The sequence below is a fragment of the Artemia sp. Qi Xiang Cuo genome, chromosome 20 (assembly GCF_049724085.1).
Source record: "Artemia sp. Qi Xiang Cuo chromosome 20, ASM4972408v1, whole genome shotgun sequence".
Classification (NCBI taxonomy): Eukaryota; Metazoa; Arthropoda; class Branchiopoda; order Anostraca; family Artemiidae; genus Artemia; species Artemia sp. Qi Xiang Cuo.
The window spans coordinates 34,946,168-34,971,486 of NC_142813.1; the positions used below are offsets into that span (position 1 = coordinate 34,946,168).

A 25,319-nucleotide genomic window follows, 5' to 3' on the forward strand; every position below is an offset into this window, starting at 1 on the left:
AAGATATAATAAAGCCATAAAAAAGTATTAAAAATTGGGGGCGCAGGGGCGTTGGGGGCACGGGGGGGCCTGGGGGGGGCTGGGGGGGCCCTTTTGGGCCGTGTGGCCCTTTGGGAGCCCTGTGGACCGTTGGGGACTGTGGGAGGGCCTGTGGAGGGCGGGGGAGGGCCTGGGGGGGTCGGAAGAGGCCCTGGGGGGGTCGGGGGGGCACTTGAGGGCCGATTGGTCCTTTGGGGGCCCGGGGGCCCGTGGGGGCCCGGGGGAGGGCCTTGGGGGGCCTGGGGGGGCCCTCTCGGGCCAGGTGGCCCTGTGGGACCCCTGTGGACATTTGGGGCCGGGGGGAGGGCCTGGGGGGGGCGGGAGGCCCATTGGGAGCCTGGGGGGCCTTTAAGGATCGGGGGAGGGAATTTTGGGGTCTGGGGGACCTTTTTGGGCCCGGGGGAGTGCCTTGGGGGGTCTCGGGGCCCTTTGGAGGCTTGGGGGACCTTTGAGGACTGGAGGCTTCCTTCGGGGTGGAGGTAGGGGGATGGGAATCCTTTGGGGGGGGGGTCGGGGGCTCGGAACCCTTCGGGGTTGGGTATGGGGATCGGAACCCTTCGGGGTTGGGTAGGGGGATCGTAACCCTGGGGGTTGGGTAGGGGGATTAGAACCCTTTGGGATTGGGGTAGAGGACCTCACAACAGTGTTCAATTGGAACTTGTGTATTATAATGACCACACTCAAAACCTCTTCCAAAATCTCTTCAAAAATCATATTTTATAATGTCTCTAGCTGTTTCGCCGAAATAATTCCATAAAATAGCTAAAACGGTTTCGCCAAAATTATACCCAAACGGACTTTCAGCATGTTCCTTTTGTTTGGCATCTCTGCGCTAATGCATTTCAAATTATTTGGAAACCTTTCCCTACGCTAAGATCAAAACATCTGCCCGTGAATCAATTCTCTTGTTAGAACTCCAATTAATTCCCCTTCCATGTCAATCAATCAATCATGACATCATCTGTGATTTAACTGTTTCTCGGAGACTTTTCTCTTTGGAAATGCAGACATTAATTAACTTGACGTTATCTGCCAGACATTAATTAACTGTTTCCCGGGAACTCGTAACATTTGGCTCGAATAACAACAACAAATACTATTTCCGGATCATAACATCTGCCTCGAACAGGAAGGAAGTGTCATTAACTTTGCTTCGAACGACAACAACATTGACCTTGACATTCGCTGAGAGTGTGTCCAAAACAACAACAAGAACATTGACCCCATTAACCACGTGTTCTCTCTAATGACTCTGTTCAAAACAACAACAACATTGACCTTGGCATTCGCTAAGAGCGTGCCAAAAACACACCTGGAGAAAGAGGTCATTGACCGATTACGCAATCATTCTCACTAATGACTCTATGCCCAAATAAGGAGTCCCCGTCGGAGTTTTAAAAAAAAGTGTCCGGATTGGGATTCGAAGGGGTGGTGTAATCGTGGGGCTGGTACCCCCCTTTCTACTGTTAATGCAGCTTTTATTTTGGCTCACCTTCATTGAGTAAGTAAAATAAAATTTGCATATTAATTTTACTTTTCTTGTGATAAATGGCTTTCCAATAAACCAAAACCAATATTATATGTAAACAATGGGCAAAGTTCATAACTTATAACACTTCCTCTGGGAACTGTGGGGATTAAGTCATCCTCAAAGACATATTTATTAAATTTTCGACTATGCTGAACAAAATGGCTATCTCAAAATTTTGATTTGGGGAGTTCGGGAAAAAATGAGCGTGGAGGGGGCCAAGTTACCCTACAATTTTTTGATCACTTAAAAAGAGCACTAGAACTTTTAATATCAGTTCAAATGAGGCCTCTTACGATATCGCAGGACTACTGGATCAACACGATCACCCCTGAAAAAAAAAAAAAATAAACACGCATCCGTGATCTTTCTTCTGACAAAAAACACAGAATTCAACATTTTTGCAGATAGGAGCTTGAAACTTCTACAGTAGGGTTCTCTGATACGCTGAATCTGACAGTGTGATTTTCATTAAAGTTCTATGATTTTAGGAGTTGTTTCCCCTCTTTTTGAAAATAAGGCAAATTTTCTCAGGCGCGTAAGTTTTGATGGGTAAGACTAAACTTCATGAAACTTATATATTTGAAATCAGCATAAAAATTTCATTCTTTTGATGTATCTATTGGTATCAATATTCCGTATTTTAGAGTTTCGGTTACTATTGAGCCGGGTCGCTCCTTACTTACAGCTCGTTGCCACCAACTGTTTGATTACCAGACAAAGACATTAAAGTGACTAGTGCTATGTAGGGGAATAACACTACTGCGGTTCAAGGTAAGAAATGAGGCTAGCAGCTGGTTTTGTTTTAAATTAGGAGGTAAGTAGGGTTGTGTTCTATCTCTCTTTATATGGTTCATTTGATGGACTTTGCCTGAAGGAGCACAGGAAAGGCACGGAATCAAAAGGGGACGAAAAACTCTCATGGACTTAGATCATGCTGATGATAAGCATCCTAGATGAAAGAGAGAGCAAAATGAATGAACTTTTAAAAGGTTTTGCGAGTTCAGGGCGCTAGAATAGGTTTGAAAATTGGTGTTAAGAAGACTAAGTTACTAGGGCTATTAATAAGTGAAGATGAAAAGGTGGCGTTGGGCAAGGAAAAGATTGATCAAGTGGACAGTTTTGCTTACCTTAGTAGTATTATTAGTAAAGACGGTGGGAGCAGTGAAGATGTTAAAAGTAAAATAGCCAAGGCTCAGAGTACTCTTTCACAGTTAAAAAAGGGTTGGAAGAATAGGAAGATAAGTTTGCAAACCAAGATTAGAATATTGGAAGGTACACTGATGACAGTGGTCAAAAATAGTTCTGAAGAATGGGTGCTCCGAAAAGTGGATGACGATTTACTAGATGTTTTTCAGAGAAATTGCCTACGGATTGTTCTGGGTACCCGGCTGACTAACCGTATTTCAAACAGTAGCCAGTATGAAAAAGGTGGTTCAATCTCGCTTTCTAGGGCTATAATGGAAGAAAGGTTGATATGGCTAGGGCATGTTGTGCGGATGGAGGATGACAGATTGCAGAAGAAAGTCCTTTTTGGCCAACCATCTAGGGCTAAACCGAATCAAATCGTCCTAGTCTGGGGTGGGAGGACGCCGTAAATAAAGATTTAAAGGAAATAGAAACTCTTTGGGAGGGTGTAAAAAGAAAGGCTTTGAATAGATTGGGATGGAGGAGGAGCGTGCGTAGCTGTGTTGGCCTTAGGTGGCATGGATATGCGGTGAGTTGTTAGTAGTAGTAGATTCTACTTCCAGTAAAATTTTCTTGGACAAGATGAAAAAAAGGTCACAAGAAAAGATTAGAGAAAGTATGAACTTCATAGGAAGGAGTTAAGAGTAAATGTCTGAATAGATTGGAGTTGAGGAGTAGCGCGTTCTGCTGTGCTTGCCTTAGGTACTTGATCCTAAGATGAGTTTTCTATAGCAATAGCTGTAGTCATGGTTGCCAAAGTGGCACTGTTGGTTTCATTTCGACACAATTTTGGTGTCTGCGACATTGTTCCATTACCGATTTTAAACACAATGTTGTCGGCCAGGCAAACAATTTTTCACCACGGATATAACATGGAAAAGAGCTGGTTAGTTGCTCGTATGAAAGCATTTTTGCTATCGTGTGAACATGCACTCCAGCTGCCAATGCGAAATTTAACTCCAGCCAGAATCTAACTTAGAACTCGCAGCAGAGCGTCAGGGGTTAGGGAGAGCTTAAAACCACGATAGAGCTTAAAATCACACTCTATTTTAAGATTAGAATGATAACTGATAGAATCAGTTCCGCATGCTCTTTGACTGATAGAACCGTGTGAACATGCACTCCGGCTTCCAATGTGAAATTCAGCTCCTGCCAGAATCTAGCTTAGAACACGCGGCAGAGCGCCACGGGTTAGGCAGAGCTTAAAACCACATTCTATTTCAAAATTAGAATGATAACTGATAGAATTAGTTCCCCATGCTATTTGACATTTGGCTTTAATCGAACCTAGAGTCGCTCCGGAAAATAAGCGTTTAATAAGTTCAGCCATTAAGAGTTGTGAGGGCAAAGTAAGAAGTGAGTATCTGATGTTTATTCGAACCCTATAACAACAGGAGGCCCGATTGCAATTTTCCGTATGTTATGACAGCCCCTGTAATAGGTAATACAATGGATACAAAATGCAATGCACTGGTCGAATCTTATCAAATACCCTGTGTGGGGTAGGCAAGGGTTGTTAAATTTGGCTACAGGGTTTAATTAATGAACAAAAGAGCATATCTGATGATATCATGAGCTTTTAGCTTGAATTTAACAATAGAGTAATCATGAGATTAGATGAGGCCAATGGATTTAGGAGCTAAATGTGCCAAATTTGTTCAAAATTGGTTCGTGCTCAAGCTCGATTTTGGATTTTCAGTTGATAATTACGATAATTATATCGAGAGAATAACTTAGATTTCAAGTCAACAGTAATAACACGAATTTTTCATGAACTCGTAATATTTGTTTTTTTTTTCATTTTTTATTAGCTTTTTTGTAATAAATAAAAGTGAAAGCAAAAATTCTAAATCGTAGTTGTTAGGTATTTGGTTTTAATTCTTCTAATTTTGGCTTTTATTGAATTTTATTCGTCTTTTAATTTTGGTTATTCATTTGTTTGTTGTTTTTTTCACATTGACTCTCCGCATCTGATTATGGTTGTTTCTTTGTCTTTTTTGGTATTTTCCTTAAACGTTTTTTGTTCACGCTGAAGAAGAGAGGCGGTTGTCCTTCCGAAGTATTTGCTTAGTTTTTTTTTTCGTATATCCGTTTGGCCTTAAAAACCCCATTTTTTGTTCGTTTTTTCTTCATAAAAATATATCCGTGGCATAAAAGCACTATTTTTAACACGGATTTATAGGACAATAGTACCTATTTTCTTCTTTGATTTATCCAAAAACTGAGGTGATATACAATGCCACCAAGCATTGATGGTAAGCTCTACAATCTAAATAACGGCTGAATTAGAAGTAGTAATAGACTATCTCACTGCGTTTATTCAGTGAAATCGTCTCAATTTTTCTCCAGTGGAAGTGATGTGACCCAACAATTTTCCTTAAGAGAGCAACACGGAAAAAATTCCTCTTTCAAGGAACTTTCCCCCTCTTTGGCATATACTTTATGTTATTTTTAACCTTGTAAAGAGACTATACCCCTTAGCCGTAAGCAGGGCTGTATCCAAGATTTGTTAGGGGGGTTCTTTACACAAGCATTTTTTCGGGGTGGGGGGGGGGTGGTACACAAAAAACCCTCAAAAAACGTACAAACAATTGCTTACATCAATTCTTGTTACGTTTTTTACGAGTCGGGAAAACACTTTAGATGGGGGAATCAAACCCCTAACCCCCCTGGATACGGCCTCGCCCATAAATAAATGCTGTATACAATACAAAAGTAAAATAATAGCTAAGGGCCTGGAAAAAAAATCCTGCATCAGCTTCGCTTAAACCGACTGTCATTTTTTTTACCAGCACCAGACTATGAAACCAAATATCAGGCCCAAAGCTAGGGAGTAGCGTATGTAATGTAGGGTAAAAATTCGGTATTGGTTTTATTACTTTTATTTATACCAGTTTTTTTTTTTATTATTATACTTAGTAATTACAAAGCTGTCATTGACTGTGCATGCATCAATAAATGGAGAAAACCAATTCAATTTTATTCACTATACCAGAGCATAGCCAAGCTCTTCTACTTTCATTCTACGGGTTTGTTAGAAATGAAAAAAAGAAAGCCTTTCTGCCGTATGTCATGATTTTCTAAAAATCTTAAGAACGAGTTAGGCAAGCTTGAATAGGTACAGCGAATAAAAGCTAGTTTTTTTGCTCCTATAACTGATGTATACATAGTCACTGAAAGTTTCATAATTACTTGGCAAATAGAAAAAAAAGATTCACCCAACTCAAGACTCATCTGAATTCACTATAATACAAGGTCATGGGGGCAAAATGTTTTCTTATTTAAATGTAGAAGCGGGACAAGCATTGATTTTCGATTTTTTCGGTAAAAAAAATTCCAACGAAAACACCAAAACAGTATTTTTCTCAAATATAGGGGGATCTAGGGGGATAGTTACCGCCTCTTCCCCCATTCATGGTCCTTTCATAAAACCAGTGTAAGCCACGAGCCCAATGCTGAATTTTCACCCTGTATGAAGCCTTTTCTAAGCAAGAGTTTTCGACTTGGCTTTTTATGTGCATTTGAATCGCAATACTTTACTCTATTTCAATCCTAAAAAAGCAATTCTGGTAAAACGGTTCAAAAACTAAGTGGCCTTTCCCGTCACATCACGAAAGAATTCTTTGGCTTTGCACCCAACATTATACATGTACTCCTCCCCCCTGTGAATATAAGTATAATAAATAATAACTTACAGTCCAGCGAAAGGAAAATTGCAGCATGAGATTAGCTCCTACACTCTGTGGCTCAGTAATCACAAAGTTATTTTCTCCAAGAACAGGACTAGACACATTGCCAAAAGAACACATACCAGTAGTAGTCACATTATTTTGAAATTCCTTCAGACAAAGTCTAAAATAAGTTTGACACGGCCGACTACATTTCGTACTCTTAGGTAACGATCCCCCGCAACAGTGATGAACTGCCAGATGACCTCTGGGATTTTGAACTTCTAAAATTTCCAGCTGAAATTGTCCCGAAGAAATCACTAGCTAAAATAAATAAATTTAATTAACAGGGTTATGCAAGGCCACGTAAAATGAGACAAAAGAAATTCAAAGATTGTGAGAGCTTGTAGAAAATTGGATAATAAAGAGACGATCTTCTGGATTCAGCCCAGATTTTTCTAGAAATTTTCCGTTTCTCAGTTCTAGGAAAATTTGTCCAACTAGAATGGTTTTTGGTTACAAATATAGCTAATAACACGTGTTATTGAATAGAGAAACACAAGCTAAAGCAACATAAAATTCAATTCGCGGGAAATACACATTTTGATTAAAAATCAACTATTTTCATTTTAATATAAGAATAGTAAAAAAAAATCAGTTTTATTTTTATTAACCTAATGTGAAATAGCTACATTATCGTCAATGTTTTCTCCCTTTTAAATCCATTCCTTTCGGGTAATAAAAAAAACAAGTTTTTTAAACTGAAAGTAAGGAGCGACATTAAAACTTAAAACGAACAGAAATTATTCCGTATATGTAAGGGGCTGTCCCCTCCTCAACGCCTCACGCTTTTCGCTCAATTTTTTTTTTTTTTTAAAAAATACAGTTGTGATACAGAGTCAAACTTTAGTTCACCGCGCAAGGTTTTGAGATTGGGGGAGTCACTTTCTGATACAAGATATTTCATATTCGTTTAAGTTCTAATGTCACTCCTTGATTTCAGCCTAAAAAGCTTGTTTTTTTTTTATTTAGTTTCTTATCAATCTTTATTTAATGAAAATTTTATTTTGGCTAAAAGTCATTGAATAAGTAAACAAAAATTTGCATAAAAATTTTACTTTTCTTTTGCTAAATGGATGTCTTTACAAATTAACTTACGTAACTAACTTCTATATTCGTATTTCTTTCTTCTGGCAAAAAATACAAAGTTGCAGATTTTTGCAGATATGAGCTTGAAACCTATGTAATAGGGTTTACTGATCCGCTGGATCTGACGGTGTGATTTTCATTAAAATTCTTTCACTTGTAGGGGATGTTTCCCCCCTCTTTAAAAAATCGAGTAAATTTTCTCAGGCTCGTAGCCTTTGATGAGTAATACTAAACTTAATAAAATTTATATATTTAGAATCAGCATTAAAAACACATTCTTTTGATACATTTATTGACATCAAAAATTCCGTTTTTAAAAGTTTCGATTGCTATTGAGCCGTATCGCTTGTTTTTTTTATTGTTTTTTTTTATTACGTATATGTTATTACGTATATGAGGGGGTTCTCCCCTTAGTCAATAACAAGCTCATTACGTTAAAATTTAAAAAAAATTTTATTCAAAAACCAGTTAATCACACATGCAGTTTAATTAGAAGATAGAGATATTTTTAAATAAATCAAAAAACTGTAGCGTAACGTGCGAGTTTTTGACTGGGGGAGAACCCCCTCAAATACGTCAAAATTTCTGTTTGTTTTAAGTTCTAATGTTGCTTCTTACTTTCAGTTGAAAAAACTTGTTTTTTTTAATTTAATTTCTGATAGTTTTTTAAATAATGCTTGGAAATCTGGCGCTTCCTTCATAGAAATCTCCCTTACCCCAAAGAAACATCCTCCACGGAAAGATTCTCCCGGGTAACCCCCTCCTCTAGCCCCCTCTCCAGAAAAAAAATCCTTCCTGAAAATCTCTGTATACTTTCCAATAACCACTAAATAATGCTGGCAAGTCCGGCGCCCCCTTCATGGAATTTTCCCTTCCCCCATTACAACTACCTTCATGTACATATCCGCCAACCTACCCCCCGACCCCCCCATCCCACCACATCCCAGAAAAAAAACGTCCTGAAAACTTCTGTATACTTCCCAATAACCAATACTATATGTTAACATTGGGTAAAGTTCATAACTTCTAGCCCTCCCCCTGGGGACTTCGGGAGATTAAGTCATCCTAAAAGACATATTTATCATATTTTCGACCATGCTGAACAAAATAGCTATCTCAAAATTTTGAGCGGGTGACTTTGGGAAAAAAATAAGCTTGGGAGGGGGCCTAGTTGCCCTCCATTTTTTCGGTCACTTAAAAAGGGCACTAGAACTTTTAATTTCCGTTCCAATGAGCCCTCCCACGATATTCTAGGACCACTGGGTGGATACGATCACCCCTGGGAAAAAAACAAAAACAAAAACAAAAAAAACAAACAAAAAAAAAAATAAACACGCATCCGTGATCTTTCTTCTGGCAAAAAATGCAAAATTCCACATTTTTGTAGATATCAGCTTGAAACCTCTACAGTAAGGTTCTCTGATAAGCTGAATATGATGGTATTAATTTAATCAAGATTCTATAGCATTTAGGTGGTCGTATCCCCTTTTTTCGAAAATGAACTGAACTTTCTCAGGCGCATTACATTTGATGGGATGCACTAAATTCGCTGAATAGATACATAAATATTGGAATTAAATTATAAAATTTGACTCGTTAGGTGTATTTGCTTATATCAAAAACCCGTTTTCTAGAGTTTTGGTTATCATTCAGCCGGGTCGCTCCTTACTTACAGTTCGTTACCACGAACTGTTTGACACAAAAATTAATTGACCAAGCAAAATTTTGAAATTAAGCAGCAATACGATACTTATTTTTGGTATAATTTCTGGATGTAAAAAATTTGTGACCATTCCCTTAGATTTATTGTTTTAAGAAGACCTTATTTTCTCCCTAAAACAACTGAATGAAACTTTCAATTTATGTGATCCATTTAGTTTCCAGTAAACGTAATTTTACTGGACATTTTATTTTTCCACACAAATCTAGGCCACATTTTTGTAATTTTGATTTAGGCAGAATTAATTAGTTGCTTATTTCCTTATTATCGTTACTTTAAGTTTTATATATATATATATATATATATATATATATATATATATATATATATATATATATATATATATATATATATATTTATCACTTTTATCCTGCTTTTGTTCTTGTCAAGAAGGATTTTAGAAACCGCCCTTTCTTGGCGACCATATGCACAGTAATGATTATTGAAATTGTATTTCCCACGCTATCTCTAAGAAAAACAAGTCTACCAGTTTGTCTTGCAATGAAACAGCAAACATAAAATAGTAAATTAGCAGTAACTCCTGCTCTAAAGTGAGCCAGAAATAGAAGTAATTGACTTTCTGATCTATATATCTAAATTTTATTTTCAATAAAATTTAATAGATTTGTAAATGAAAATTTTTCAAAGGGCATGACCGGGTCTGGCTCATAAATCATGTTATTGGTGGCCTACAGATCTGGCAAGGTATTTATCAGAGCGCCTAAAGTTCCAAAAATCTTGTGACTTCGACGATTTCTTCCATACTATCCGCCTTTTACTTCTTTTTTGCTAGTTTAATATTTTGACCTCCACTCTGAAAAAATCCATGAGAATTATTTCACAGGTCAAGAATCTTGGCCTGGTTGTGGTGGTACCTTATTGACAGATGGATCCGTGAATTTCCTGATCTGCACCTGAGTTAGACAGTTACTAGAGACTATATGGAAGTCTAACCTGGAACCTAGTCCCTGAAGTCAATTGGTACCTCTCACAGGGGCGGATCCAGGATTATTTTAGGGGGGGGGCACAGAATAGGTTGATCCGATAAAAAAAATTTAGGGGGGGGGCGCAAGATAGGTTGAGCCGATGAACTTACGTTAGGAACAAGTTTTAATTAACGTAAACTTGAGTTAATTAAGTAAATTACACTACTTTAGGCTACGCCAGGGGGGCACCTCCCTCGCCCCCCTGGATCCACCACTGACCTCTCAGGCTTCCAAAATTTTTTCTAATAATTTTCAATTTCTTTTATTAATTTAGGCAACTTTGTTATATTCATATGATTATAATAACACTTGACATATACAAGAAAATAGCGATTAAAACTGTAATTGAGTAAAAACGACCAAGAGTAAAAACGGCCAAATATATTAGAGTGGGGGCTTCATCCTTTCAGAATCCCACAAAATGCGATAAGAAATAGCTAAGCTGTTGTGTCCAATAGGCTAGTGTAGACTGAAGACTATGGGGCCCCAAGGTTGAGGAGCCTACCGTGGTTTTACCTGAAAAAGTGTATCACTCTCTAATAAGGAAGTACCCTAAGCCGAATTTTGGCTCTAATACTAAAAAGGTGGGTCTATAATTTAAAAAAGGAAACTTGAAGACTCAAAATTACTCTTACAATTTAAGTCTAAGTTCTAATTAAAATAATTATCGTTCCAGTGGAGCTCAGGGGCGTGACTCCAGCAGGGGGAGGGGGGGTGGGGGGGCAAAGGGATCTACGTCCGGAAAGTCAAGGGGCATGGATTATATAATAATTTTTCTCCAAATTTTTGGGGAGCAACTGTCCCCCTTGCCCCACTCCCCACCGAACGACACCACTGGTGGAGTTTAACAATAGAGAATACAATATTTACTGAGAAGAGCAGCTCAAGAAGAAAGCGTGGCTTGGTGAGAACTAAGTAAGTAGGCTACATGTAATTAAAGAGCCGGAAAGCACTAAAAGAAAGTGGCACTACCTTGTCATTGGCTGGCAACAAAACACCGTTCAATAACACACATGACTAAGCTTGCTTTGTGAATAAAAGGGATTTATAAAGCAGCACGCGGTCGTATGGAGAGGGGTTCTCTGGGCCCGGACCCCTAACCGGAACTTGACATTTATAAAGACTTCATTTTAATCTCAAATACCTTAAATTAGATCTAATTTTTTTCTTTCTATCCCTCCTTCCAGTGACTGGAACTGTAGGGGGAGGGGTAAATGTATTTTTTGAACTCTAAGGAGGGGAATTTTGTCGTTTTTTTTTCAGTTTTTAAATTAAAATAACCAGTTCAGTTTTTTAATAAATAAAATTTTTATTTAAAAAAACCACAAAAGGTAAAAAAAAAAAAAAAGAAGGGGGGGGAGACGCTCCAACCCCCTTTACTGAAGATAATTCCTGTACACATACCTACATAGAGCTGGGACGAACTTATATGCTATCTACAAGTGAGTCTCAGTTGATCAAACTTTTCGTGGCAAAGAACTGTAAGTAAGGAGCGACCCGGCTCAATAGTAAACCGAAACTCTAAAAACCGGAATTTTGATACCAATAGATACATCAATAGAATCAGATTATTATGCTTATTTCAAATATATAAGTTTCATTAACTTTAGTCTTACCCACCATAAGTTACGCGCCTGAGACAATTTGCCTTATTTTTGAAAAAAGGGGGAAATAACCCTTAAAAGTCATGGAACATTAATGCAACTCACGCCGTCAGATTCAGCGCATTAGAGAACCCTACTATAGAAGTTTTAAGCTCCTCTCTGCAAAAATGTGGAATTTTGTATTTTTTGCCAGAAGTAAGATCACGGATGCGTGTTTATTTGTTTGTTGTTTTTTCACCCCAGGGGTGATCGTACCGATCCAGTAGTTCTAGAATATCGTGTGAGGGAACCTTCGAACAGAAATTAAAAGTTTTAGTGCCCTTTTTAAGTGAACAAAAAGTTGGAGGACAACTTGGCCCCTCCCACCCTCATTTTTTTTACCAAAGTCACCCAATCAAAATTTTGAGAGAGCCATTTTGTCCAACATAGTCGAAAATCGAATAAATGTGTCTTTGAGGATGACTTAATCCCCCACAGTTCCCGAGGGAGGGGCTGCAAGTTATGAACTTTGCCCATTGTTTACATATAGTATTACATATAGTATTGGGAAGTATACAGACGTTTCAGGAGGGATTTTTTTCTAGGGGGTTTCATGGATTTTTCCATGTTTTCTTTTTGGATTTTTGGATGCTTTCTTCGGGGAAGAGACATTTCTATGAAGGGGGCGCCGGATTTCCCAGCATTATTTAAAAAAAACGATCAGAAATGAAATTAAAAAAAAAGAAGTTTTTTCAACTGAACGTAAGGAGCAACATAAAAACTTAAAACGAACAGAAATTATTACGTATATGACGGGGTTCGCTCCCTAGACAATACCTCACCCTTTATGCTAAAGTTTTTTTTAGTACTTTCAAAATAGCTATCTATTCTAATTAATCGGCCTGAATGATTCAGGGGTTTGTGATTGGAACAAAATTCGAACTTTAGCGTAAAGAGTGAGGTACTGACTAGGGGGAAAACTCCCTCATATACGTAATAAAAACATCCAAATATAGAATATCGTTACGCAAATTAATTCGTAAGTTACGTCAAAACAAAATTTCGAGAAAGTCATTTAGCCAAAAAAAAAAAAATTAATATGCAAATTTCGTTTTAATTATTCAAGTATGGGGAGCCAAAATCAAAGCTGTATTAATTCAAAAACTTTCAGAAGTTAAAAAAACAAATTTTTTTTAACTGAAAATAAGTAGCGACATTAAAACAAAACGAACAGAAATTATTCAGTACTCGAAAGGGGCTGTCCCCTACTCAACACCTCGCTTTTTAAGCTAAAGTTTGACTCTGTCACATAACTTTATTTTTAAAACAATAAAAACTTTGTCGTAAAGAGCAAGGCGTTGAGGAGGGGACAGCCCCTTTCATATACGGAATAATTTCTGTTCGTTTTAAGTTTTAATGTCGCTCCTTAATTTTAGTGAAAAAAAATGTTTTTTTATTTATTTCATTTAAAAACAGCTGAATCTTATTTCTTATTTATTTTTCAGTCATCTCCGACAAATAAAGCCCATCGTAGCTTCCTAAACAAGAAAAATTCGCAATGTTCTATAAGCCTACTCATTCCCTTCCCAATAAATTAGTCATTTCTGGGTCTTGAGGTTGACTAAAAATAAAATATTTGGTTGCACATATCTTAAATTGGGGCACCTGATCATAGCTGCAATTAAACTTCCACCAATCAAGATATTCATCTAGAAGTGTTGGCTTAAGATGATACTACCTTAATTTATGGTTGGTACACTTACCGCACCCTACTCTCTTTGTATTTGACCTGTTGTAAACTAGTGTGACATTGAACCGACCGTGGGAGAGATTTAGCTTCTCACGCTATTACATTTTTTTATGCCACCAAGTTTTGGCTAGCGAGCCCGTGTCATTCATTGGTTTTGTCAAAAAAATAATTAGCCCTCTTCTGCTCTACAGGGTATTCGACAATTAAGCTTTGGGATTTACTCATCAACCCTCTTGATTGCTTGGGTGGTTTCAAGGGGTTGCGCACTGACTGTAAGCGTAGGCCTACACGAGTTGTGACTCTAGCCCTGCCCGAGCCTATAAGTAGTTCTGAGCACATCTCTAATGTGGCATAGACACACGGGATTTTTTTTTCTGGAGGGGGGAGGTGGTCACGCATTTTCTAACCCGGGTTTAGAGGCTAGGTTGTGCCCGTTCCACCCCCCCCCCTGGGACACGGCCTTGTAACGAACTGTAGGTAAGGAGCGACCCGGCTCAATAGTAACCGAAATTCTAAAAACCGGAATTTTGATACCAATAGATACATCAAAAGAATCGAATTTTTACGCTGATTTCAAATATATAAGTATTATGAAGTTTAGTCTTACCCATCAAAAGTTACGAGCTTGAGAATATTTGCCTTATTTTCGAAAAGGGGGAGACAGCCCCTAAAAGTCATTTAATCTTAATGAAAATCAAATCATTGAATTCAGCGTATCAGAGAACCATACTGTAGAGGTTTCAAGCTCCTATCTGCAAAAATGTGGAGTTTTGTAGTTTTTGCAAGAAGAAAGATCACGAATGCGTGTTTTTTTTCAGGGGTGATTGTACCGACGCAGTGGTCCTAGAATATCGCGAGAGGGTTCATTTGAATAGAAATTAGAAGTTCTAGTGCTTTCTTAAGTGACCAAAGAAATGGAGGGCAACTAGGCCCCCTTCCATGCTCATATTTTTCTCAAAGTCACCCGACCAAAATTTTGAGATAGCCATTTTGTTCAGCATAGTCGAAAAATCTAATAACTATGTCTTTTATGATGATTAGTCCCCCACAGTCCCCCGGGGAAGGGCTGCAAGTTGTGAACTTTGCCCGTTGTTTACATATAGTATTGGTTATTGGGAAGTATACAGACGTTTTCAGGAGGGATTTTTTCTGGTGGGGGGGTCGGGGGAGAAGGTTGGTTAAGTGGCAGGATCTTTCCATGGAGGAATTTTCCATGAAGGGAGTGCCGGATTTCCCAGCATTATTTAAAAAAAGATCAAAAATTAAATAAAAAAACAAGTCTTTTTCAACTGAAAGCAAGGAGCAACATTAAAACGAACAGAAAATATTACGTATATGAGCGGTGTTGTCTCTCCTCAACAGCTGACTCTTACGCTATATTCTAATTAAACCGCCTTTGTGATTCAGGAGGCATTCTTAAATAACTGGAACAAAAATCAAGCTTAGGTTATTATTAGGTTATTTTTTATAAATAAAAAAAAACGAGTCTTTTTAACTGAAAGTGAGGAGCGACATTAAAACTTAAAACGAACAGAAATCATTCCGTATATGAAAAGGGATGTCCCCTCCTCAACGTCCGACTCTTTACGCTAAAGTTTGACTCTCTCACACCTACTTTTTAAAACAATAAAAAACTTTAGCGCAAAGAGCGGGGCATTGAGGAAGGGACAGCTTTTTTTTTAATATTTTTAAGAATCCAGCTCAAAAGGCTCTTCACCTGTGATGTCTAACCGTACTGTCAGACCTCCACCTCCAGTCTACACGTATGAAGCAAGTGTTTAATCCCTTATGAGTCTTGGGACTGTCATATACTGATTGAAATTCAGGATGTGACAGACAACGTGAACGGCTTCCTTAAAGATATACCTGGGAACGCTTCTCTTCGCTACCTGATGATCCATACATAATCTAATCATAAATAAATCTGGTGAGGTTTATTTAGCATATTTAATTATAAGATAATTGAATCTTCATTCAAAGTTTATTTTGCAGAAGCAATTGTAGAGATTCTGTAACCAAGTTAAAAAAAAATACAATGAAATGAGAGGAACAAATAAGTAAAAGTAGAATACATTTAATGTGATAATGTGAACCAACAACAACGATGGAAAGATGAGTTCTATTCATCATAAAATATCGTTACTATTACAAGCAGAGGTCACACTATAGCTCTGCCCCTCCCCCCCCGATTGGGGTGTGGCGCCTGCTGTGCGGGTTTTTTTCACTCGGTTTGTAGAATAAAGTTGTCATTTTGGTGCTTTTTTTGCAGCTTCTTCACTTTTCCCCGCCCCCCATAGTGGTCTGTTTGGTGCCCTTGTCAATCCCCCCCCCCCAAGATGTTCTCTAGATCCATCCCTGGCAAATTGCGTGTGCATATTGTAAAGAAATTGTAGATTATACTCGGTCAAAAATTACAAAGTATCATCAATCTTTACTAGTAACGTTAGTAATCCTAGCAACGAAAAGTGCTGTAAACTTTAAAAATCTAGAATACCCTTACTGGCAGGACTTATCCAGGATTTTTTTTGGTGGGGGGGGGGTGTCTACAAAAGGATTTTTCGTGAGGGGGGGGGTATAAAAGAAACTTCAAAAAACATATAGAAGATTTGTTTATATTCATTATTGTTGCTTTTTTATGAGTCAGACGAACATTTCGGGAGGGGTGAGTTAAAACCTCCTAGCCTCCCTGGATACGGCCATGCTCACTGGGAATAAAAATTCTGAAAACTTGACTTGGATAGAATTATCCGAGGGTCTAAGACAAGAGTTGATCACCTTAGTGACTATAAGAAGGAGGTAACAAAAGTTTTTGAGCTGGGCAAAAAGAGACCGATTCTTTTCTAGACTAGCAGAGACATGTTTGCATCTTCATTCCTCCGGAGTAAGAATTTACGTACATCGCTCCTCTACCCGACCTCGTCACTTGAATAACTTAAACTCCCGAAGGGTCCCGGTATAGAGGGTTGTAAGGGGTATCTTAGCAAATTGAGGGTTGTTTGCAAGGGAGGAGCTGCTAACCTTAGCGAACAAAGTAAGCAGGGGGAAGCAAGAAAAAGCCCGAGAAACGCACTTTTGTAAGACAAAGAACAGGCGAATAATGCTTTCCTTCTCAGCAAAGCACTTTTTCAATCCTCAGCCCGACTGTTAAGGTGACATGAACCCATACCCCTCTTCATTCTTTTATAGTAAAAAATAATTTCTGTAACCCCCTCTCCCGCTTAAATCAGTTAATCCCTCAAAGACCACCCGCAGGAGAAGGTAAAATTTCCAAAAACCGAAATTTTATAACCTTGGTACCAACTTGTTTTTTTTTTTTTTTTAACTAAATCTTTTTTAAAATCTACCCGAAAAAATTCCCCCCCCCCCCGTGGATCAAAAGGTACCTAAATAAACGACACAAGAAAGGGAAATACAGATAGTAAACAATAGTAGAAAAAAGAATGACTACGTGATTTAAATAGCATAAAGAATTTATTAAAACTCGGAACTGCAATTTTTTTGTTATATACCGTCATCGCGTTTCGCGGTGAAATTTTCACGTTCTCTACCGTTTGCCGATGAAAAACGACCTGATTTTGTCAAAATATGTAATAGTTTTCAATTGTGAAGACAATAAAGTTATTATGTCACGAGGGTTATGAAAAAAAATCACATCAAATTGTTCATGGTGTATCAGAGAAAAAGAACATCAGCAACAGGTATACATAACCTAACTGAGTTTTGAAAGCTCATAAGCACCGAATGCAGAGATTTTCAGAGACTAAAGCCAGCCCAAAATATTGTTTTAGAGATTTTGTCCCGCTAAAACAGCTTGGAAGGACTAACTAACGTAGATTTTGTACATTTTTTTATACATAGGCATTGAATCTTCTAATTTATAGGTTTTCCAAGCTTGTCAAAATGATAGTAAATAAAATAAGATTAACCATATTTAGCTAAATGCTCAGCAACAAATTTGCTGTTTCTATTTAAAATCTACTATTTAACTATAACACTCTATTAGATAATCGTCTAACACTGAAAAGACAAAGAGTATTTGCTCTAAGAAAATTGCGAGGTGGTCTTAGAATGTATTTATATGCATAGATATTTGACAATTGATATTAGTGCTTCACAGGGCCGTATTCAGGAAGGGGGGGGAGAGCACAAAAGGATTTTTCTTCTGGGAGTAAAAAAAAACTTTAAAAATCGCATCAAAAACTTATTTTTTTTAATTTTTTTTAAATTTTCACGATGCGGAAAAAACTTTTGGGGGGGGGCACCCCCTCCTAGCCCCCCCCCCCCAGGGATACGGCCTTGGTGCAGCAATTCCACTCTCCAACAGAAAACAATAATATTCTGTCAACTACTATAAACATTCTAAAATACTTACAAATATCATTCCTAAGGCAAACAACAAACTTTACCCCTCTCCCCTATAATGGTAAAATATATATATGCCTACCTCGAATTATATATACGCAATTAATTTTCCACACGCTTATCGCTGTTCGCTTACTTGTTTGCAGTTAAATCAATTTGAAGAAAAGAGTTACGTATGGGAAATTCGTTGCGTATGTACAATTTAGGGTATATATTTGATCATTAGGGGAGGAGGGCAGGCAGGTAGAGCTTTTTGGTTTGCCTCAAGGAATGATATTAATAAGTATTTTATAATGTCTTAAATTAGTTTTCAAAATTCTTAGTGTTTCTTTCCGGTGAGTGATAATGCAGCTCTAATAACTGACATGGGGATTGCATTTAATTTCGTATAAGAATACTTATTTCAGAAAAAAAATATTTCCTGAAACATCACTTAATACTAATTTTTACTCTAAATTGTGTCAAAATTCGTCATTTGAAAGTTTCTTGTCGGCTGTATCTTGACTTTGGCGTCTGAATGAGTTCGTTTTGTTGAACAGATCGGTACTTATGCATTATAAATAACGGACCGCTATAGGCTGTACAAGGAAACCAGGCAAACGGGTATTTGCTAGATAAATGGATCGCAAAGCGTGATTTCAGATTGCGTTTACAATATTCAAACTGTTGTTTTTGGGGGTTTAGGGGGGAAGGTACCTAGCATAGGTTAGGTTAGGTTACGTATTTAATATATGCTATGATTTAACCCCCCCCCCTTAATGCGCAAATATAAAACCCAAATTTGTTTTTAAACTATTATATTTTCATCCCATTTTATTTTATTTCATTAGGATTAACCAAGCTTGACTTCTTTCGTGTATAGCGGTGGGTTATTTATAATGCATAAGTACCAACAGATTGTCTTTATAAACTTAAGTGTAACTATAGTACAACGTAAATGAATCATCTCTAGTATGCATGTTCTGGCTGTAATTGGTGACGGTAATACCCGTGAAAGCAGATTTTGAACGATACAAAATTTCATATGCTTACTGCAGAAATATTTGCTGACTATAGTCGGAAAAAAAAGATGAATCATCAGCAATCCAAACACACCGACGGGTCAAACGAGATTTGCCTCAGCTTTTCCATTTAACAGCTTGGAATAGATCTTTTCCAACCAACCAAACAGATTGTTTGAATTTCTTACTCTTCCCTTATAGTCGTCTTTGTAAAGACCGTCTCCTAACATTTAGGCCTACGTAAAAATCCCTTATTTTAATCATCAGAAAAGACCTCTAAGATAGCCTACACCAGTAAGAGATGTGGGTACTTTAGTAGGCTAGTAGCTGGGCAACAAGCGAGATATTATAAAGGGAAGACGCTTAAGAAACTAGACAAACGGGTTTCTTTCAATAGATAATTGGATTGCAAACCCTGGTTTGTCACTGCGTTTATAATATTTAAACTTTTGTTTTTTGGAGCTTGGGGACAAAAAAGGTACCTAGGTTAGGTTACGTAATTAATATATGTTATGGTTTACCCCCCCCCCCACCCCTCTAATATGCAAATATATAGCCCAAATTTGTTTCTGAACCATAAAATTGTCATCATACTTTGTTTTATTTCATTAGCATTAACCAAACTTCACTTATCGCGTGTTGTCCGGCTACTATTAAAGTACAGAATTTTTTTTTTACTCATTTCTCATTAACAATTCCTTCATAATACCAATTTTAAAAAAAAAAAAATCAGCAAACTTCTGTGCATAACCTATGGCTATATCCTTGCGTTAAGGGTTGGTATGCAATTGTCACGGGTAGGCCAGGGAACTTTATATTTGGAAAAAAAGTACTGAGTGGGGAATTGAAAGGTCTTTCTCTTTTGTTGCTAGTTTTGGAACAGAATTTTACACAAAGATTTTGAGTGTTGATAAGAAAAGACTTTCTAGAGTCAGGACCTTTTTTGGTTACGGACTAAAAGGAAGAATATTAAGTACCTTGAACAAATAAAGCAAATACACGATGATTAAGGTGCTACTGGTGCCGCTCATGGTTACGAATTATCGTATCCTTTCTGAATATCCAATGCTTGACACAGATATCTTAGATCAACCGCAAAGGACGGGACATCTTACTGAACTAACATCAAGCTTGATGGACATCTCAGAAGAGATCTTGAATCAAAGTAGGCGGTGCTTATTTTTTCAAGGCGTTTACCAAAAGTTTTGTGAAGATCCGAAAGAAAAGAACTCTTTTATGTCCTATCAATGAAAAGCATATTCCTGAGTGCGAATGATTGATGTTTATGCGTTTTTGGTAACTAAAATAAGAGGAAGCATTATAACATTGTATGAAATCTATTTCTTGAAAGACAACAAGACATCCTTTGTGCAAAACTTTCTTTTCTTTAGTTAAAATTAAATTAATCGATCCGTAACAAACTGATTTAACTACTAATTTGTTATGTTTTAGACTAGACATGGCAACCGCATAGAATACCATAGACCAGCCAAATAATAATAAAAAAAAGAGTTTCTGAATACTAAAAAAAGCAGAGACAGTTTGACGCCTCCAAATTTAACAAGCTAAACTTCAACACATATTTTTTACTCAAACACACAAACAGAAAATTTTAGAATATTTTTCACTAGGTGACTGGTAGCAAGTGCGTATACAAGAATTTATTTCTGGGAAGGGACCCAAATTTGAAAGAAAAAACAACAGAAAAGTAAAGAGAATTTTTTGAGTTTGTTAAGAAATCTCCTTTGAAGAGGGGGGGGGGCTTTTATTGCACTAATAACTGACGTAAGTTGTGGTAGACTTTAATCAATAACAGTAATTGGTCTGATATTGTAGGGGGAACAGTTTGAAGGAAGACTAATTACAAGGGTTACAAATGGACTCTATGTAATGCTGCTGCCTAATTTGAAGCACAAAATTATAAACAAGGCTTAATTGGGGGTTGTGTTATAGGGGGACTGAGTTAAAGGGAATGAGGGGAACAAGGTGCTTTCAGATAACTTAGAAATGAAGGGAGAATTTTTAGAGATGGGGAGTTAGAATTTATATTAAATTGTTTTGAAAAATAATGCATTTTCAGATATTGATGGTAAGATAACTGAGTTTTTGAAATACGGTGGTTGTGAAGTCAGGGCTAAGATGTTGAAAATACTAAGCAGGGTTTTTCATAAACTAAAAGTACCTAGGGATTTTGGAAAAAAAACTGTATTTAAACCCCTTTATATGTAAGGTGATAAGAGTGACATTGGCTTATCCAGGAGGGGGCGAGGGGGCATGCACCCCCCTCCCTAGCGTAGTCTAAAGTAGTGTAATTTACTCAATTAACTCAAGTTTGTGTTAATTAAACTTGCTCAACCAGCAAGGTTTTAGGATCAACCTATTTTGCAGCCCCCATAAAATTTATTTTTTTCGTATCAACATCTTTTGCGCCCCCCCCCCTAAAAAAATACAGGCTCCGCCACTGAGAGGGAGTAGGGTATTTTCATATGCATGATCGTTATTTTTTTTGTGGGGGGGGAGGTTGTTGTTGCTTAAACCAATGATGTTATTTGATTGACGAAGACAGCCCCTTTGAAATCTATCAATAAAAAATATTTTCCAAAAGAAAAAATTTTTCGAAGAAAAGTAGAGTGTCATAATGAAAAATAAGACGAACATAGATTAAGTCATATGATAATTTCATTTCAAAAAGAACAGAAATTATTATCAATGAATAAATGAAACACGGAACGAACAGAAACTAAAAAGAATAGTTACATCAAATAATAAGATAAAACGTACTGCTAAAGGTGAATAAAAGAATCCTACAATGAACAAAAATTAAAATAAGCAATCAACTTTAGCTTAAAACGGACAGAAAGTACCACAGAAAGGAGTGTGACCATCGCCCTAGATTTCGAGAAGCTAGAGTGTTACTTGCGCTTCACTGAAAACGATTAGTGTTGCGGGTAGTGTCTTTCTTATTTTTCATTACATCAACATCAGCAAAACAGTATCCTAGGGTTAATCAAGTTTTACAGATGAAATGTGTCCTAACCCCCCCCCCCCTCCCCCTGTCATAAAGCATCTAAACATATTGCGTTTCATTTGTGTTTTATTGCCAACGATGTGCATTTTGAACAGTTTCAAAACATTTCAAAAAAAGAACATTTCACATTTCACAGAACATTTCAAAACCTCGAAAAAAGAAGACAATAATCAAGATGGCTGGAAAGAGCTAATGAAAGTAGACTGATTGCTTAATATATAATAATAATACTATAGCTCCTGGAAGTCTCGACATTCTTTTATTTTTTAATATTATAATTATTAAAGAAAAGGTGCTTATGTCTTATAGCCACCTCATTCAAGTTCTTGGTCTGAGTAAAACCGGTTTCTTTCTGTATTTCAGTATGTACTCGGTGATAATCAGCTTAACGTTCGGAGAGAGATAAACCACAATGTGGGTATATTTTTATTAAATATTTTGTATATAAAGTTGGTATTTTGGTTAGGTTAGGTTAGAAAACCATTAAAATACCATTTAGTATAGTGCGTTCTGGGTGACCTGATTTACATAATTTTCAGTTGTAGTTTCCATGTTATTAAAGCCCTAACTTTAACCTAACTTTACTTCTTGAGTGCGGTGGCTGTAAGACATAAGTAGGTGGCTACGAAGAAAATATATCTAAATATGTTTTGATTTCAGTAAAGCAGAAATGACACTCTGACCTTTACAAAGTTCAGGGGGTGGTAGTCCTGCTCCTATTTTTTGTAGCTTCTGCCCATTTTAAATTTGCCTTGATTGCTCATTTTTTATTCCAGTTCACTTTATGATTCATTTATTTATCTATATTAATAGCACTACTTGTTATCTTATGCTTTAAGTTATTACGGTATTCGTTTTAATTTTTGTTTATTTTTGGATTATTGTATACAATAATAGCAATTTCTCTTCGCTCTATGTATAAATTAAAGAAAAAAAAACAAGTTTTTCCAACTGAAAGTAAGGAGCAATATCAAAACTTAAACGACAAGAAATTATTACGTAAATAGGGGGGGGGGGTGCCCCCTCCTCAATACCTCACTCTTTACGCTAAAGTTTAACGCTTTGTCCAAACTCCTTAGGAACGAATCCTGAAACACAAAGGACCGTTTAATTAGAATAATCAGCTTTTTAAAAAGTTCTAAAACAAACTTTAGCATAAAGAACAAGGTATTGAGGAGGGGACAACCCCCTCAAATACGTAATTATTTCTGTTTGTTTTAAGTTTTGTTATAGCTACTTACTGTCAGTTGAAAAAAACTGTTATTTTGTTATATCCTGATCGTTTTTTAAATAATGCCGGGGAGTCCAGCTCCTCCTCCATGGACGATTCCTCCCCTCGACCCACGGACAATCCCTCCATGCAATGTTTTTCCGACGCAAATTACCCACTCACAGGAAAATCACCCCCCCCTCCCACTGAAATTCCCCCGGAAAACTTTTTGCGAACGATTCAGGCTGAAATTGTTTCTTTGAAAAAGACTTTTATATCTGATTGTTTCTAAAATCATGTCGGAAATCGCACGCCGTGGGGAATTCTTCCGGGAAAGAACCCCACACTCGCAAAGTCAGATACTATCGCAAAAGTTCCCTCAGAAGAATTTATCTCGTAGAAAACTCCCCCATGGAGAATTTCTCCTGTGAAAAATCCCCCCTTCTACGAAAAGATACTCTAGATAACCTCAACCTGGAAAATATTTCCCTCGGACAATTCCCCTTAACATCTCCACATGTAAAATTGAGTTAGGAAAGAGAAAACAAGACGAAAAAAGAAAAGATTTGTATAGTAATTCTGGCAAATTACCCCAGTGTAAATTTCCCTTGGAAAGTTTACCTCCCAGAAACTTCCCTTCCCACGGAAAATTACCCCTCTGGAAAATTGCCCCAGCAGAAAATATCCTCCCCCACTCAGGAAAATGTCTGTATACTTAACCGATAACCAATCAAACAGTTCTTGGTAACAAGCTGTAAGTAAGGAGCGTCCCGGCTCAATAGTAACCGAAACTCTAAGAAACAACATTCTAAGTCCAACAGATCCTTCAAAAGAATCGGATTTTTAATCTAATTTCAATTAGTCACCTGATCAAAATTTTGAGATAGCCATTTTTTTTAGCATAGTCAAAACATCTAATAACTATGTCTTTTAGGATGACTTAATCCCCCACAGTCCCCGGGGGAAGGGCTGGAAGTTAAGAACTTTGCCCATCGTTTACACATATTATTGGTTATTGGGAAGCATACAGACGTTCCCAGGGGAAACTTTTCTGGGGGGGGTGGGGGGAAGGGGTTATGTGGGAGGATCTTTCCATGGAGGATTTTTCGTTGGGGTAGGGAATTTTCATAAAGGCGGCGCCGGATTTCACAGCATTATTTTAAAAACGATCAGAGATTAAATGTAAAAAACAAGTTTTTTTCAACTGAAAGTTTGGTTTTTGACTGAAACCTCGCTCTTTAAGCTAGAGTTTTTTTTTAGTACTTTCAAAAGTGAGTTTTTTTCTATTTAAAAGGCCTTTGTTATTCAGATTTCATTATTAAATAATTGTATAAAATTTCTAACTTTCTCTTAAAGAACGAGGTATTGAAGGAGGGGGGGGCGAACCCCTCATATACGTAAAAATTTCTGTTCGTTTAAGTTTTAATGTTTCTCCTTACTTTCAATTGAAAAAACTTGTTTTTATTTTATTTAATACTATACGTAAACGAAGGGCAAATTTCATGACTTACCAACAGACCTTTCCTCAGGAGCTGTGGGGTGTGATCCCCAAAGGCATAGTTATGGGGTTTTTCGACTATGCTGAACAAAATGGTTATCTCAATGTTTTGGCCGGACGACTTTGAGGAAAAAGGGGGGGGGGTATTTGCCATCCAATCTTTTTGGCCACTTAAAAATGGCACTGTAACTTTTAATTTCCGTTCCTATGAGTCTATTTTCAATATTCTAGGGCTATTTGTTCTTTGTGACCAAACCTGGGAAAAAAATAAATACACATCTGTGATCTTTCTTTTAGCAAACATTACAAAATTCCACATTTGTGCAGATGTGAGCTTAAAACTTCTACAAAAGGGTTCTCAGATACCGGGATACGTTAAATCTGATGGTGTGATTTTCATTAAGATTCCTTGATTTTTAAGGGGTGTTTTCCCCTTTTTAGAAAATCTGGGAAAATCTTAGGCTCACAGGCTTTGATGGGTAACACTAAACTTGATAATTCTCATATATTTGGAATCAGCCAAGCAAGCCAATTCTTTTGATATATCTATTCCGTTTTTTAGAGTTTCGGTTACTGTAGAGCCGCGTTATTCCTTACTTACAGTTCGTT

The 25,319-nt window shown here is 37.3% G+C and overlaps 1 protein-coding gene across 3 annotated transcripts in view; it reads right to left on the reverse strand.

The window, feature by feature from the left end:
• The window catches only part of LOC148940140 (uncharacterized), a 192,452-nt gene extending 172,365 nt beyond the window's left edge, over positions 1 to 20,087 (reverse strand). For all 3 annotated transcript variants that reach the window (XM_089105811.1, XM_089105812.1, XM_089105810.1), the window contains exons 1-2: positions 19,952 to 20,087; positions 6,451 to 6,747 (exon numbers count right to left, since the gene is read on the reverse strand). In XM_089105811.1, the coding sequence (XP_088961937.1) occupies positions 6,451 to 6,747; positions 19,952 to 20,005 (351 nt within the window). In that variant the 5' untranslated portion in view covers positions 20,006 to 20,087. The remainder of the gene's footprint in view (positions 1 to 6,450; positions 6,748 to 19,951) is intronic.
• Positions 20,088 to 25,319: the final 5,232 nt, after the last annotated feature.